At 45.1% G+C, this 14,594-nt stretch overlaps 2 protein-coding genes across 8 annotated transcripts; one reads left to right on the forward strand and one right to left on the reverse strand.

The window, feature by feature from the left end:
• Positions 1-857: 857 nt before the first annotated feature.
• Positions 858-5,647, reverse strand: Arfip2 (ADP ribosylation factor interacting protein 2). 6 transcript variants are annotated; one of them, XM_051192548.1, is made up of 8 exons: positions 5,485-5,647; positions 4,571-4,711; positions 4,255-4,351; positions 3,498-3,616; positions 3,105-3,326; positions 2,411-2,568; positions 2,089-2,263; positions 858-1,624 (listed from the first exon to the last, which is right to left on the reverse strand). In XM_051192548.1, the coding sequence occupies exons 2-8, from the start codon at positions 4,667-4,669 to the stop codon at positions 1,469-1,471; spliced, it is 1,026 nt and encodes a 341-aa protein (XP_051048505.1). In that variant the 5' UTR covers positions 4,670-4,711; positions 5,485-5,647; the 3' UTR covers positions 858-1,468. The 6 variants fall into 6 exon arrangements, with proteins under 6 accessions (XP_051048505.1, XP_051048507.1, XP_051048508.1 ...); XM_051192550.1 differs by having other exon boundaries at positions 4,571-4,671; positions 5,485-5,626; XM_051192551.1 differs by having other exon boundaries at positions 4,571-4,671; positions 5,380-5,594.
• Positions 5,648-5,768: 121 nt separating this feature from the next.
• Positions 5,769-8,425, forward strand: Timm10b (translocase of inner mitochondrial membrane 10B). 2 transcript variants are annotated; one of them, XM_051192555.1, is made up of 4 exons: positions 5,769-5,811; positions 5,957-6,052; positions 6,220-6,420; positions 8,100-8,425. In XM_051192555.1, exons 1-3 carry the CDS (start codon positions 5,782-5,784, stop codon positions 6,394-6,396), a joined length of 303 nt encoding a protein of 100 aa, XP_051048512.1. In that variant the 5' UTR covers positions 5,769-5,781; the 3' UTR covers positions 6,397-6,420; positions 8,100-8,425. The 2 variants fall into 2 exon arrangements, with proteins under 2 accessions (XP_051048512.1, XP_051048513.1); XM_051192556.1 differs by having other exon boundaries at positions 5,781-5,811; positions 8,332-8,425.
• The last annotated feature ends 6,169 nt before the right edge of the window (positions 8,426-14,594 follow it).

Raw genomic sequence — 14,594 nt, forward strand, 5'->3', positions numbered from 1 at the left:
TCACAGAAAGTTCAGGTTTGACTTCAACAGGAGCAGTGTGGGTTACAGCAGGAGTAGTGAAACTGCCTTTATCTCTGCAAGTGGTTACTCTGCTTGTGAAGGAGCTCAGGCAGCGTTCGTGCTTAGAGAGCCAAGCTAGGGCCACTAGGCTACCCAATAGTCCAGAAAGACTATTTTTCTCAACCCTAGGTTTTTCCCCGGTTGTCAAGTCTCTGACTGTGAGGTTTCTTAGTTCCCTTTCTCCAAAGATTAAAAGTCCTACCTCTTGCCACACCCACTTAATTTTTCATTCCAGACTGAATTCTTACTCAGACTTCATGTACATTGGCCTTTCTGCCTAGTTTATTAGCTACTTTTTAGATCTCAATTTTAAAACTGGCATCACCATCCCTAACCCAGTCTAAGCTAGATGCCCCTTATCAGGTGCTCTCATTGCATACTGTATCCCAGCATTTCTCATTGTATTGTAGTTGCCTGGTTACTGGTCTCTATCCCCCACTTGGCCTTAAGCACTGTGAGCAGGGACCAGGTTTTATTCACTGATGTTTCCCCAGGGCCCAACACGGTGGCTGGCAAATAAAAGCACCCAGTAAACATCAGCTTTCTGATTGAATGCATGAAGGTTAGCCAGCCCAACCCCCTCTGGACCCTATGCTCTTCAAACACATAGCTATCTTGGTGCTAACTGGGAGGAGAAAATAGAGCTTTGGCTCTAACTAGGATTGAAGGGGATCAGACCTTCAGCAGCTTCTTAAACTTTGTCACAGCTCTTGAATTCACAGGAATTGAATGCATTACTGGGTATTTCTTACCAATCCACCCTCCTCTAGTCCCCCACAAATTGACCTCACTGGGCCTGCTTTTATGAAAGGTTTATTCCTAGTGCTAGAACCCAGTCTTCCTGGGCTCTAAGCACAATTCAACTGGGTGGGTGGACGAGGGGAGGGCCCATTCAGATGCAGGGCCATAAATGGGGCTCCCCATTTTCCCCACCCCTTTGGTCCCAGTCCCCTTCTCTGCAATGGACACACATCGAGGAGGGACAAAGGGTATTGGAGGCAACACTATTGGCCCAGGGGAGTCCAGGAAGAGCTGCCATTGGCTGACAGAACCTTTGGGGGTCCTGTCTTTGGTCAGGGACACATCCCAAGAGCTGGGGATAGGCCTGAGGAGTGATGCCATTGGCCAGGGAGTGTTTTGTCATAGCCTTTGGCTGTGGAGTGAAAGGAAACTATCTGGGAATGAAGCCCAGTGGCCAGGAAGATAAAGGACAGGGCAGCAGCTTCTGGGCCTACAGGCCCTTTTCAGACCACAGCAGTATGGGCAAAACTGGTGTCAGACCCCAGCCAGGAAAGGGGAGCCCAAGCCCGAAAGTAAGTGGCAAAGGACATCACATGTCCAATCTCATCCACCCTGGGGCTGCCCTGCCCAGTGTCCTTCTTGTAAGCCAAGTTGGGCTGGGAGGCGCTCATTGCTCCTCTAGCCAGGAAGGTTTCTCAGCTCCTGGAGGCCGCAGCTTGATGTTGAACTGCTGCAGGGTCTGCTCCAGCTGTTTCTGGTTCCCAGCAAAGTAGGCGGACACCGCGTTGTGGAAGAGCAGCAGCTGTTTGTGCATCACCTTGATCTGGGGGCCCAGCAGGGTCAGCTAAGGCTGGCCTCAGGCACCCTCCCTTCTTGAGGGGCTGAGCCTAAGCCCAGGCATTGACCAGGGCATATGGACTCTGTTCTGATAGTGCTTTGGGGGGTGGGGACTTTCCAAGAAGTCAAACAAGAAGGGGCACCATGAAGAGACCTGACTTGTTTGCAGTGTCTAAGGTTCTGACACCCCAGCTAAGGGGGCAATTTTTTTCTGTTATGTTCCTGGGACTAGTGGCCAGGTCCTTAACAACAACAACAACACAACAACAACAACAAAAAAGGGCCAGTCAGTGATCAGGAAGGTGACCTGAAAGTGCTCAGGTACCAAGGGGCTATGGGAACCCAGTCCCTAGCCTGGCTGCATCTCCCCACCCAACAATCAGGAGGGTCTGAAGGGAAGGGCACCGTCAGATGGGAAGGTGATTTAGGACCAAGGGAGTAGGGTAGCACCTTGTTTTCTTCCAGGAACTTGAGCTTGATGGCCACATCTCCCCGAAGCTTCTCATATTTGTCCCGATGGGTCTGGAAAGTGGCCTGGGCACTCTCAAGTCGACCACGTGTCCCTGCATCCCGGGGGCCTAGGCTCAGCTCCTCTAAGTCTGTCCGATAGGCATCATACTCCAGCCTGGGGAGGGGGTGATAAAGGCTGGTGTCCACCTCTTCATCCACACATGTAACTCTTTTGCTTCCTGAACTTGTATGCCCCTAAATGTTCAAATTTTCACCCATGCCAGCCAACTTCCCAAACCTTGAGCCCTTTCAGTGCCCACACCTGGCAGCCTCATACTGTTTGACAGTCATGAGTGTGTCTTCCATGGTCTTGGTGACCAGTGTGTTGATGCTAGAGACAAAGAAGTTCACAGCCCCTAGTAGCGTCTCCCCATTCTTGCACAGCAGCTTCTGCGTCTCTGCATTATAGCCAAATTCCTCCTAAGGGCAGAAGGGAGGCACAGGCCTTGAGTAACAGTCCTTACCTGAATGGAGCCACAGAGCCCTTCATTTCCCTCTGTCCCAAAGAAGAAACAGCCATCAAAACTAAAACAACCAGACCGCCTCTAGCAAGGCTCTTTTAGTCACATAGTTAGTAGGGTCGCCTTGGGGATGCCTAGGGTAGGAATGTGGGAGTAGAGTCTCAGGTAAGTTTACAAGACAGGAACAGGGAAAGCTAGTGCAGCAGGCAGGGGAGGGACTCTGATTAGGCCAAGCACCAAAGGCATTCTTGATGATATGGAGAAGGGTTACTTGTGAGGCACCAGTGCGCCCTCTCCCACAACCCCTCCAACTTTTGGACCTCTGTACAAACCCTTAGGCTGCCTCCATAGGTGAGTGATGCTGGGGGCAGGGCTGGGCACACCCCAGAGGGGTTCTCCCTGGGGGCTGCAGGAGGGAGGGAGGGAGGCTGAGGAATGCCTGCCTGAAAGGGCCAGGGCCCAGTACCCCCACCCTCTGTGTTTTGGCTGAGGCACCTGAAGCTCTGGGGACTTCTGGCTGAGGTCAGCAAAGGCATCCCCTAGTGCATGCTGGGTCTGCAACAGGCTGTAGAGGTGGGCTGTCAGTGCCCGGCCCAGCTGCAGGACACTTTCATACTTGCGCTTCGTCTCACGCAGCAACTCAATCTGCAGCTCTAGCTCCAGATCCACAGTCCGGGAGCCTCGGCCAAATCTCTCTGATAACAGCTGCTTTGTGCACTAATTGGGAAGTGGGTGGGAGGTCAGAAATCTAAACTCCACCCCAACTCCAACAAGTAACTACTCCACACCCCCATTCTCTTAGCCATAGCAAAAGACTATGTATTAAGACCTGGGAAAAAGGAAAAGGTACCCATGAAGAGTTTCTGGGAAGCGGCACTTGAATCTTACCTTATACGTGTTGATGCCCCATTTCTTGACGATGTCAAACTTCTCTCCAGCGATGCCCCGGGCCACCTCATCACCAGGGCCAGAAGGTGAGGTGCTGTGAGATGGATGGCGGCCAGACCCTAAAGAACCAAGTTCTCTGACACCAGTTTCTCTCAAATACAATCAGATACTTCTGTGACGTCACTTACTTCCCTCCCAGCACATGAAATGACTGCACTCTTCTGTTCATTAGGGCTAACAAGGACTTAGGTCCCGAAAACTAAAGCAAATCAATGTGCACATTTAGTATTCCTGGGGTCAGTTAGGAGTGTTGTTGGTAGACAGGGAAAGAAGAAACAGAAGCAAACATGATGAGTGGGACTGGCAGGGTCAAAGTTGGTGGGCATAGAAAATAGGGAAGTTGGTTTGTATTTCCAAGTAGAATTCCAGTCAGTATAAGATTCTAAAAACTCTGAGAAGCTTCACAAAGTTGTATATCGGCCTTAAGCTCCAGAGTTCTTGTGATTTAAAGGTCTTAACTTAGCTCAGGTGGTGGCACCAGGAAAGAAAAGATAAATGAGATAGCTAGACACTAAATGGCAAGTGGGAAGCAGATGATCAACTCTGAGAGCTGACCTGGGATTGGATAGTCTATGGATTTCACACTAGAAGTTCTAAAGTTCTCCAAACCACAATTCAAGCTTTCCTGTGTCCTATGTGCCTCCAAACTGTCCTAGTCTCCCTCCCACTCAAGCCTCCTGTCTCTTATCATTCATACCTGTGGGGATGAGTCCATCACCAGAGCCCCCATAGCCACCAGACACAATGCTAGTTTCATTGAGGTTGGGTCCAGATACCATCACCTGCTGGAGGTCCTATAGGTCAGAGAAGAGGGGGCACTTCAGGAACATGGGGATGGCTAAAATATTTTGGGGATGGAGACAGTACATAGTAAAATCTGTATAGAATCATAATGAAGATTTGAAAAGTATAAAGCGGGCTAACTAAATGAAGGCTATTGGGATAGGGAAAGAGAAACATTTAAGAGTCAGGATTGCTAATTTGAAACAATTAGAAGAATCAAACAGAAGCACCTGCTCCAGCCCATCGTCTTCAGGAAGCTGCCCAGCTTCACCATTTCCATGGATTGGGATCTCCATTGTGGCTGCCTTCCCTAGGATCCCGTCCGTCATGGCTAGGGAAGGGACTTGAGTCAAGGTCTCCACCCCAGCGCGCTGTAAAGCCCAACACAGACAATTCTGGACACTGGCCAGCAGTCCAGAACAAGGAGGCCTTCCCTGTGTTCTCAGAGGTTTCAGAGGTTGTCTGTTAAGACTAGGGTGTCCCTGAGATGAGCACTTACTTCTTTCCTTTAGATGTATTCTTCCAAGTACATTATTTCTACAGATGCATGCATAGCAAAGCCTTGGGTGTCTTTTCACGACCCTCAACCTCACCTTTAGTAACCTTTCATACATTCAGTCACTCAACAAACATTTAGTGAGTGCCTATATGTGTGAGATACTGAGGCTATGGGATTACAGTAGTGAGGGCCAGAGGGAATGTCTGTGCTCTCTGAGAACTTGACCCTGCATAGGGATGTTTACCTGAAGGCAAAACCTTTCCTAGACTCAGATCCTCATTGCTACTCAAGCATGCTCTTCGATCACTGGTCTTTCACATCCTTTGATGTTCCTTCCCCTCTTCCTTCAAATGGTCTCTCCTTTCTCCATCTCATGCACCTGCCTCCCTCAGGCCCTCCCCACCAGGCCTTAGTTGAAGCAGTTGGTGGGTTCCTGGTGTGAGGTAAAAGTCTCTCTTCCCCAGAACACAGGTAGTCCCTTCCAAAGTCAGTTTATGCCTTCCAGATGTGAGAGGTCCCCTCCACCACCCCCCCACACACCTGGGCATCAGGTGTGTCCTCTTCCTTGCCAAGGGCTCAGGGCATCTTGCCCTTAGCACAGGTTAGTGCATTCAACTTCCTTTCGTACAAGTATGTGCTTCTCACCTGGGCCGGGCCACTCTTCCCCTCAGGGCGCGAGGCCCGGACCGCGCGGGGACCTCGGATTCCAGTTCCCGTCGCGATCTTAGCAGCAGGTCAGAGATTCGGCGGAAGTGACGTGCTCTCCGGGCAGACGAAGCCGGCCACGTCGCAGAGAAAAAGGGCGGAGGTGACGTTGGCAGACATGGGTAGGGCGATACTGGAACCACGCCTTCAAGCTCTTAGTGACTAGCGAGAATTTACTTCCGGGGCGACTCCGTGTCCTCGGGGCGGAAGTGACGTGAGCCACGGGCCCCGGGAGTGATGGAGCAGCAGCAGCAGCAACTAAGAAACGTGAGTAAGAGCTAAGTTGTTCTCGGGGCTAAACCTGCGGTTTGTTTCCTGGGGTGCATGCAAGAGCCCCCAGTGGGGAAGGCAGGCTGCGCTGCACGCCGGGAAGCCTCGGCGGTGGTGAAGTCTTGATTCGCTTTTCTCTTAGTTGCGAGATTTCTTGTTGGTCTATAATCGGATGACAGAACTGTGCTTCCAGCGCTGTGTGCCCAGCCTGCACCACCGAGCTCTGGACTCTGAGGAGGTGGGAACTGTGGGGGCCCCAGAGTTGACAATAACGTGACATGACACCCCTCCTCCCCGTTTGCACCTCGATCTTCCATGACCTCACCTCTAGGCCGGGGACCCGAAGAGAGGGAGGGCTTGACAAGGACCCCTTTTGGTCTCTGCTTACCTCCGACTTCCTTCCAGGAGGCCTGTCTACACAGCTGTGCTGGGAAGCTCATCCATTCTAACCACCGCCTCATGGCTGCTTACGTGCACCTCATGCCCGCCCTTGTCCAGCGCCGCATCGCAGACTATGAAGCTGCCTCGGCCGTGCCTAGTGTACCTGCAGAGCAGCCCAAAGACTCGCCATCAGGCAGCTAGCCATCGCCTGCCCCAGGAGAGAAGGTGCTTGGATGAGTTCCTCTATGAACCTTCTTGGGCTTGTCGAAATTTTTACAGGAAGATTGAGCCTGAAAGCTGGACACCATTGCTCCTTTTTGTTGGAGCCAATAAACCGGGTTTTTACCTGGCTGATTTTCTGGGCAGGAACTTATGTCCATTTATTGAAACCAACCTTTATTCTGCCATTTAGTGCCCATCTTCTACCCTCAGCCCTGACAGTTGAGAAATTGCCTTCTGTTCGTAGTAGGGCAAACTCAGCATTCCCAGATCCCAGCAAAAACCTAGGTAGTTTTAAGGTTGGTAATAGCAACGGGAAATTGGTTCCAAAAGGAGAGCTCTCAGTGGCTGCCCTTGAGTCTAACTTAAGTGCCTGGATATATATTGGATCATAGCTAGTTTTCTTCTGAGCTGTAATACAGGAAGAATTGTGCTAGATCTAGGGGAAGAATGCAATATCAAACAACAAAAGGAGGAAGAACAGTACCACAATTGGCTTTAGCCACCAATTCTTAGGAGATCAATGACAGTAAAACAAAGACAAGCCTGTAAGAATACAGGGATTGTCTAGGATTTCAGTCATTTCCCCAGTTTACCATCTTAATATTTCCTGTCTTTGTGAAATCAGCAATAAATATTTTAAGCAGAGAAGGGTTTTCTTATCTTCAGGGCAAGGCAGGAGGACTATGTTAGTCAAATCTAAAGAAGAGAAATCTAAGGGAGGGGTAGATGGTGGTAAGGAGTGATTAAATATAATCTGTGTGACCCTTGATGCTTCCTTAGTGTTTCACTGCATGTCAGAATCTTCTAATTCCAGCTCTCTACCTTCCATCCACTGTTACAGTTCTCACTGTGTAACTGTAACTGATGCCAGCTTCTCTGTTCTTGTTTCATTACTGCCCCTGCATTTTCCATGATGCCATCTCCAGTATGGGGACAGGGAAGGAAGGAGGATATGGGATGTGCCACCATGTGGGGCTTCAAGGATAATGACAAGATGCAGGGCAAGCAACAGCATGGTGTCTGCATTTGTTATTGTTAAACTCAAAAGCTTGTGCATGCCAGGTAGAAACTCTTTAACAACGTAAACTACCCAGTGCCTCTTTGCTGCTTTCCTTAATCTCATCCCATTCCTTAAGTTCGGCAACGGGTGGCTAGCTTTTATTTTTTACAGAGGAATTAAAGTTTAAGTTCCCAGCCAAAATCAACCATTCACCAAGCAGGTTTTTCCCCCACCTACAGGTCAGAAATATGCATTTCATTTTTGAGATGGAGGAGTCTCAAAACTGACATGGAAATCATTATAACTAAAGATGACCTTGAACTCCTGAACTTCCTGCCTCTACTGTCCAAGTGCTGGCCAGCCAAAAAAATTGAAATAGTCAATTGAGAATTGAGTTTGAAGGCAATCTGTGCTATATATATCAAGACCCTGTTAATAAAATGCAGCTAGGACAGTAAGCCCCATATTCTTTTTACTACAGCAGGCTGCTTCTCAAAATCATGTCTATTGAGTATGTTGTGTAAACTTATTTATTCATTTTATTGCAAACTTAGGAGGTATTATTTCCATTTAACAGCTAAAGAAGAACATGGAATGTACTCGAGTCTGTCTTATACACAGTTCTTTGAAAAAAGATTCTAGTGTGTCACTGCTTTTCTCTTTTTGTTTTTTTTCATTTTAGGTGATTTTGCCATGGGTTCCATTGGCCTTAAATTTATGATCCTCCTGTCTTAGCCTCCCAGGTACTGGGATTGCAGACATGGGCTACAACTGGTTGCTAGCTAATTCTTTAGGAAGATAAAAATTGCTGACGAGGAGCTTCCCTATAGAGTGACCTCATGTCTGCTGACAAAATTCACTCTTTGATGAGTATAAATGTAAGGAAAGCAGCATGTGTACTTCTTCATTCCCAGAGACAGGAAGGTGGAGACCCTGGATATTGTGTTGCTGATGGGAGAGTTCTTCTGCATCAGTGTATGTATCCTTTCAATAAACACGTACTGTGAATTGTCTTGTGTTTCCTTTCTTCCCGTGTCACATGGTTAGTAATTGGCAGGAAAAGACTAGGAAACAGATCTGTCTGAAGCCCACTCTCTTTTAACTACCTGACTTTTCTTTAAGATGGTCTCACTATGCAGTCTCACACCTTGAATTCAAATCCTTCTGGCCTTTACTTCCTAAGTGCTAGGATCACATGTGTGCTCCTGACACTCAATCTATATAAACTATCATCTTTGAATAGTCTGCCTTCAGAGCAAAACAAATGTGCATCAATCTGACCTGTCAGTCCTTTTCTCCCTTTAGTCTCCTCTCCAGTTTCTTTCCTTCAGAAGAAAACTCATTCCTACTGTCCCACATTCTATAGTTGGCTGGTCTTTTCCAGGTCTTACCATAAAGTGATAGCCATTGGCATAGTGGGAGCAGGGCAGTATTCTGAGGCACAACATATAAGAATAGTTTGGGGCTTCTTTTTTCCCCGGGGGAGAGGGTCAGGGGTTTGTAGGAGGTCAAATTCAGGGTTTTCTACATGCTAACAAAGGGCTTTACTGTTGACCTATATGTGCAGCCCAGAGGCTTTTGACATAATCTTACCACATCACAAACATTGGAGGCAGAGGTGGTGGTCCTGTCATTGTGACTAGAATTTCACTGTCTGTCCCTTGGTCCAACCGAATGGCTTTAAAGCTGTTCATCCATGTAGTCGTCTACCTGCTTTACTATTCTCATCAGCTCTTCCTTCCCTCTAAATAGCTCCTGTACTCCCTATCACCAGTTAATGCTTTGATTTTTACACAGTCCATCAGTAGTTTAGATCAGTTAATTTCTTGATCCAATATCTAATGGCTTCATTCTGTCTTGGCTATCTATCCATTTAGCTGGGTTTTGATATTGTCATCATTCTAAACCACTCAATCTTGAGAATGCTATTACTAAATCAAGTGGCAAAACACAATTTCTTGAGTTCACTGACCATATTCCTGCTTGGTTTAGTAAGTCACTGTCCCTAGTCTCATTAGATTTTATTGTAGCTTTAATATTTTTTTCCCTCACTAACACTTGCAATTGTAGCCTTTTGCCAATAATTTAGAGTTTGAGAATTTTTGTTGTTGCTTATTTTGGGGGTTTGTTGTCATTGTTAGGAAATGCTGTCAACTATATTGCCTAGGCTTGTCTTGGACTCCAGACATGTAAATTCACTCAAGATAGAAAACTGACCACAGACCCAACCTAAGGCTACCACCATAGTCCAACTTGTTGAACTAAAGATTTATTGGGATTACTTATAGGAGTAGGCATAAGGGGTTACTTGCAGGACCAGAAATGACTCCAGACAGCACATCACTGGAAGCCCAGCCCAGTATGGCTGACAGCTCACAAAAGCTAGAACCTGGGGCAAACTGCATGCTTTACAGGCAGGTCACCAGATTGAGAGTGTGTGTTCCAGGCAGCTTATCTTGTCTGAGTGTTTCTCAGCAGTCCTTTGCTGTGTATGTATGCTTGGAGAGGGAGGGGCCTAGTGCATCTGGTTAAGCTCAGGAACCTTTAAAGCTTTTGAGTTGTTTACTTACTGAATTTGAAAGACATTCCCTGCAGGATGGAATATTCCACCTCTCTTCTTAAGAAACTTTTCTTCAAGATGTAGTATTTGGCCTGGGAAGAAATTACTTCACAACATCATATATTGCATGGGAAATAAGATTCCAGGACACAATATGGGCCGATGGTGTTTATTTGGGGAGAAATTACTTACACCAGAAACAGATGACCACAGCAGGTTCCTGCTCCAAGGATGCCCCTGGTTGCTCTCTGTCCCCAGCCAGGAATTAAAAGAGCCAACTGGGGTCTGGGACCACAGACCTAGCACCCACTGGTCACGTCCACACCTGTCCCCAAGCCCCAACGGGCAGGGTGATATCTCACTGTAATCATGCTAGCTTCTGGAATGCTAGGATTACAGGCTCAAGCTGCCATGGCCATCTGAACATGTTTTTTTCATCCCAAACTCACTAAATGGCATCTTGTAACACTGTGTGATCAGTCATCACCCGAAAGCCCATCTACAGCAGTTTACTCTTTCGGTTTCTGGGTCTTCTAATTCTATGTATACATTTCCTAAACACTTCACCCCCTTTTATCAGCAGCTTAATTTAACTTTCATCAGTACATGATCCAGATGACCAGTGCTGTCTCCTAACAGCCTTTTGCTGGAGTCCAGATCCCTTTTGATTAATTGGAACCCCTCTCAGTTAATGATAGCAAAGAGACAATAACAGCAGCTTCCCAAGTTTTTATTTCTTAAAAAAAAAAAAAAACCTAGGTAAAAGCTGGTATGGTGGCTTCACAATCGTCTGAGACCTGGGCTGCTTCACATTTTTCTGATGGTTGTGTCTGGGATATCCCCCTCATTCTTGTGACCTAAGGTGGAGCTTTCTTCAACACATAAACCTTTTAAGGAACAGAATGGATCAGAGTTTGTTAGTAAAGGGTATGCCTTCTTCCCTGGAAGTTGATGTGAAAAGTTTCTCATGTGGCCAGATCTTATTATAAGGGAGGTTGGAACTGTAATCTTTATTACCAGTCATTTGCCCAACTAAAGATTAGGGGTTCTGTTTCTAAGGAAGAAGGACTTGGCTTTAGAAAGACTTAGCAAGTCATTTCCCAAACTAGTCAGCTATGATACAAAATATAAATAACTATACTCATTTGCTTATTGGCTTTTGTGACACCATACTCAGCATCACAACTGGGGCTTTGTCTGAACAGGTTCATGACCTCTCTGGACTCATCTTTAAGCGTTTTTCTTTGGTTTGGTTTAGTTTTGTTTTTTGCTTGCCATAAAAAGGACATTTTATTGGTGGTTCTTGAACACATTTTTTCTGATTCTCAACTCTGTCTTTGCATTTTTGGGTAGACTTCACACTCACTGTGTATTCACATAAGACTATGATGTTATCTGAAGATAAAAAATGAGAGAGAGAGGTACAGTAGTTGTTCCAATATCTAATGGCTTCTATTCTGTCTTAGCTATCTATCCATTTAGCTGTGTTTTGATATTGTCATCATTCTAAACCACTCAATCTTGAGAATGCTATTACTAAATCAAGTGGCAAAACACAATTTCTTGAGTTCACTGACCATATTCCTGCTTGGTTTAGTAAGTCACTGTCCCTTGGAATTTAACTTGTAAAGGTCAGTGTAGGAAAAATGGGCACAACCATGGTGTGTGTTGACATGGAAAATAACACAAGTACAAATTTACCTGTTTGTGGAATCAAGTTCTCAAAGTGATTTTTTTTTTTTTTTTTTTTTTTTTTTTTTGCATTTATCTTTATTTTTATGATGGACTAGATGCCAGGTAGTCTGAGCTTAGCTGTAAACAAGCCTTATTTGGAAGTGCTTGATGGATCTGGTGTGCTTCCTCCTTCTGTGACCTATCTGGGATCGCCAGGTGGCATGAGCTGATTGGGCAGTGAGCGCACATTTAAGGGCTTGCTGGGGCTGGGAGAGGCAAAAGCTGATGTACAAGGTTCCTTGTACTGCTTGAAGAAGAGTCGTGGTCGTGTTTCCTTGCTGGTTGAGGTAGACGCGACATTGGGAGTCAGATCTCCTGGAGCTGGAAGTTATAGGCAGTTGTGAGCTACCTGATATGGGTGCTGGGAACTGAACTCTGGTCCTCTGAAAGAGCAGCAAGCGCTCTTCACCATGAAGCCATCTCGCCAGCTTCCTGAAGAAGTGATTTAAAAAAATTTAAATTATGTTTACATTTATTTCATGTGAATGCATATATGTGAACACATGAGCCATGACATGTTATGTAGAGGTCAAAATTCCCCTTAAAACGCAGCATTAATCTCTGTCTCAGCTTGCTTCATGGTGGGCTGTCCTTACACCCATATGTATGAACCAAATTCAATTTCCATTATCCCCCCCCCCACACACACACACACTGGAGAGCCCTCTAAAAAACAAACAAACAAACAAACAAAAACCAGGATGTGAGTTCTAGGTCAGCCTGGTCTATAGAGTGAGTTCCAGGATAGCCAGGGTTGTTATACAGAAAAATCGGGGGGTAGTAAAGTTATTTGAGTATAAAACAAAACTGTGATGAGTGAGTATAGGGGTTTGAAATATTCTTATGCAGAAAAGGGGATTAACTGATTTGACAAACATAATTAGACTTACAGACAATATTGAGGGCTCAGCAGTGTCAGTTGTTTTTCACTCTGCCCTTTGGAGGCTCATCACACAGCTCCCAAGGACAGGGAGGCGTATTCTTTCTTATATAAAAAAAGCCTGGCTTTCGCTTGGCTCATTTCAAGACAGGTTTTCTTAAATTATCCCATCGCCTTTTGCCTCTGGGCTCTTACCTTTTACTATTCCTGTATATCTTTTCTTTCCTTTTTATTCTACATCTGGCTGTCTGGGTGGCTGACCCCTGGCATCCTCCTCTCCTCCTCTTCTCATTCCTCCCTAGCTATTGGTCATTCAACTCTTTATTAGACCAATCAAGTGTTTAGGCAATTGAAGTAACACAGCTTCAGAGTTAAAGAAATGCAACAAAAGAATGCAACATATCTTTGAATCATTAAGCAAATATTCCACAGCTTAAACAAATGTAGCACATCTTAAATTAATATTCCACAACATAGCAGGAATTACTGAACAGAATTCTCATTTTCTGCCTGTCTGGAAAACTTATTTTAAAGCCTAAACTTCCTGACCTTCTGCAACTTGGGGATTCCTCACAAGAAGAGTTGATTGTTTATGGTTGTAGGTTTTGTTTTGTTTTGTTTTAACTCTTTGCTTTTTGGGGGCTTAACACCCATCTCCCAAATAAAACACAAAGACTTATTCTTACTTATGAATGCCCAGCCTTAGTTTGGCTTGTTTCTATTCAGCTTTTATTAAATTATCCCATCTATCTTTTGCTCTGGGCTTTTACCTTTCTTTGTTCTAGATGTCTTTCTTCCTTCTCTGTCTGGCTATCTTGCTGGGTGGCTGGCTCTGGCACCCTCCTCTTCTTTTGTTGCTCTTCCCTCTTTATTTTTTTAATTTATCCTCTCTGCCTGTCAGCCCCACCTATTTCTATCTCTTGCCTACCTGTTGGGCATTCAGCTCTTCATTAGGCCAATCAGGTATTTGAGGCAGGAAAAGTAACACAGCTTCACAGAATTAAACAAATGCAACATAAAGACTACAGCATATCTTTGCATCAATAAACAAATATTCCAAAGCATAAACAAATGTAACATAGCTTTAATATTTTACAACATATGCCCATATTCTCTCACTAAACCCTATTATGTCTCATTTGTGTCAATTATACCAAGTATTTATTTTCTATGAGACTCTATATATTTTACATACATAACATCATTTAATCTCAAAAGAAGTATACACTATTTTCTTCATTTAAAAAAAAATGAAACCAAGTGGTAAAATCAGTGTTTCAATTTAGGCAGTCTGATCCCAGAACCATTCTTAGTCATTGATTAATATTGTTATATATTGATGCATTTTCCCATAAATATTTTATAACCATCTACTCATGTTACCTACCACTGAGGACTGGGGATAAGCTAAGGGGCAATAGAACAATTAGAATCTTTGCCACTATAGAGCTTATATGGGTAAATAGATAATAAGTAAATGAGTATATGACATAGCAATCAACATATGGAGAAAGATAATTCAGGGTAAAGAGGATAAGGACATGGTAGAGTGCTGACCTCTATTGGGAAGTTAAAGAACTCTTTACAAGAGGATATTTGAGCAGAGACTTGAAATAAAGTCTAAAGAAGACGTGAAACATGTTCACTCTTCTGTACTTACACTAGTGAGATGAGCCAACAAGGCCACAGCTTCTAATCCTTTCCAAACAACTCCATCAAGGGACCAAACGTCCAGATATATGACCTGTGGGGGCCATTCTCATTCAAATCACCACAAACACTGACAACAAAGATTAGATTGCTTTTATCCAGGTTTGGCTGATTGAATGAGTGACATGTGCAACTACCAGGTTATTAAAAAGAGGCGTGCTTTTTTTCTCTTCATCACACTAGTAGGAATGGGCTTTGGCAGATGTGGTGATGAAATCTCTTGGACATGGAAGGCTAACACTATTTCCATAGCCTTTGGGAAGAGAGAACACTCAGGTCATTGCCCTAGAAAT

This window comes from Phodopus roborovskii, unplaced genomic scaffold (genome assembly GCF_943737965.1).
Source record: "Phodopus roborovskii unplaced genomic scaffold, PHOROB, whole genome shotgun sequence".
NCBI lineage: Eukaryota > Metazoa > Chordata > Mammalia > Rodentia > Cricetidae > Phodopus > Phodopus roborovskii.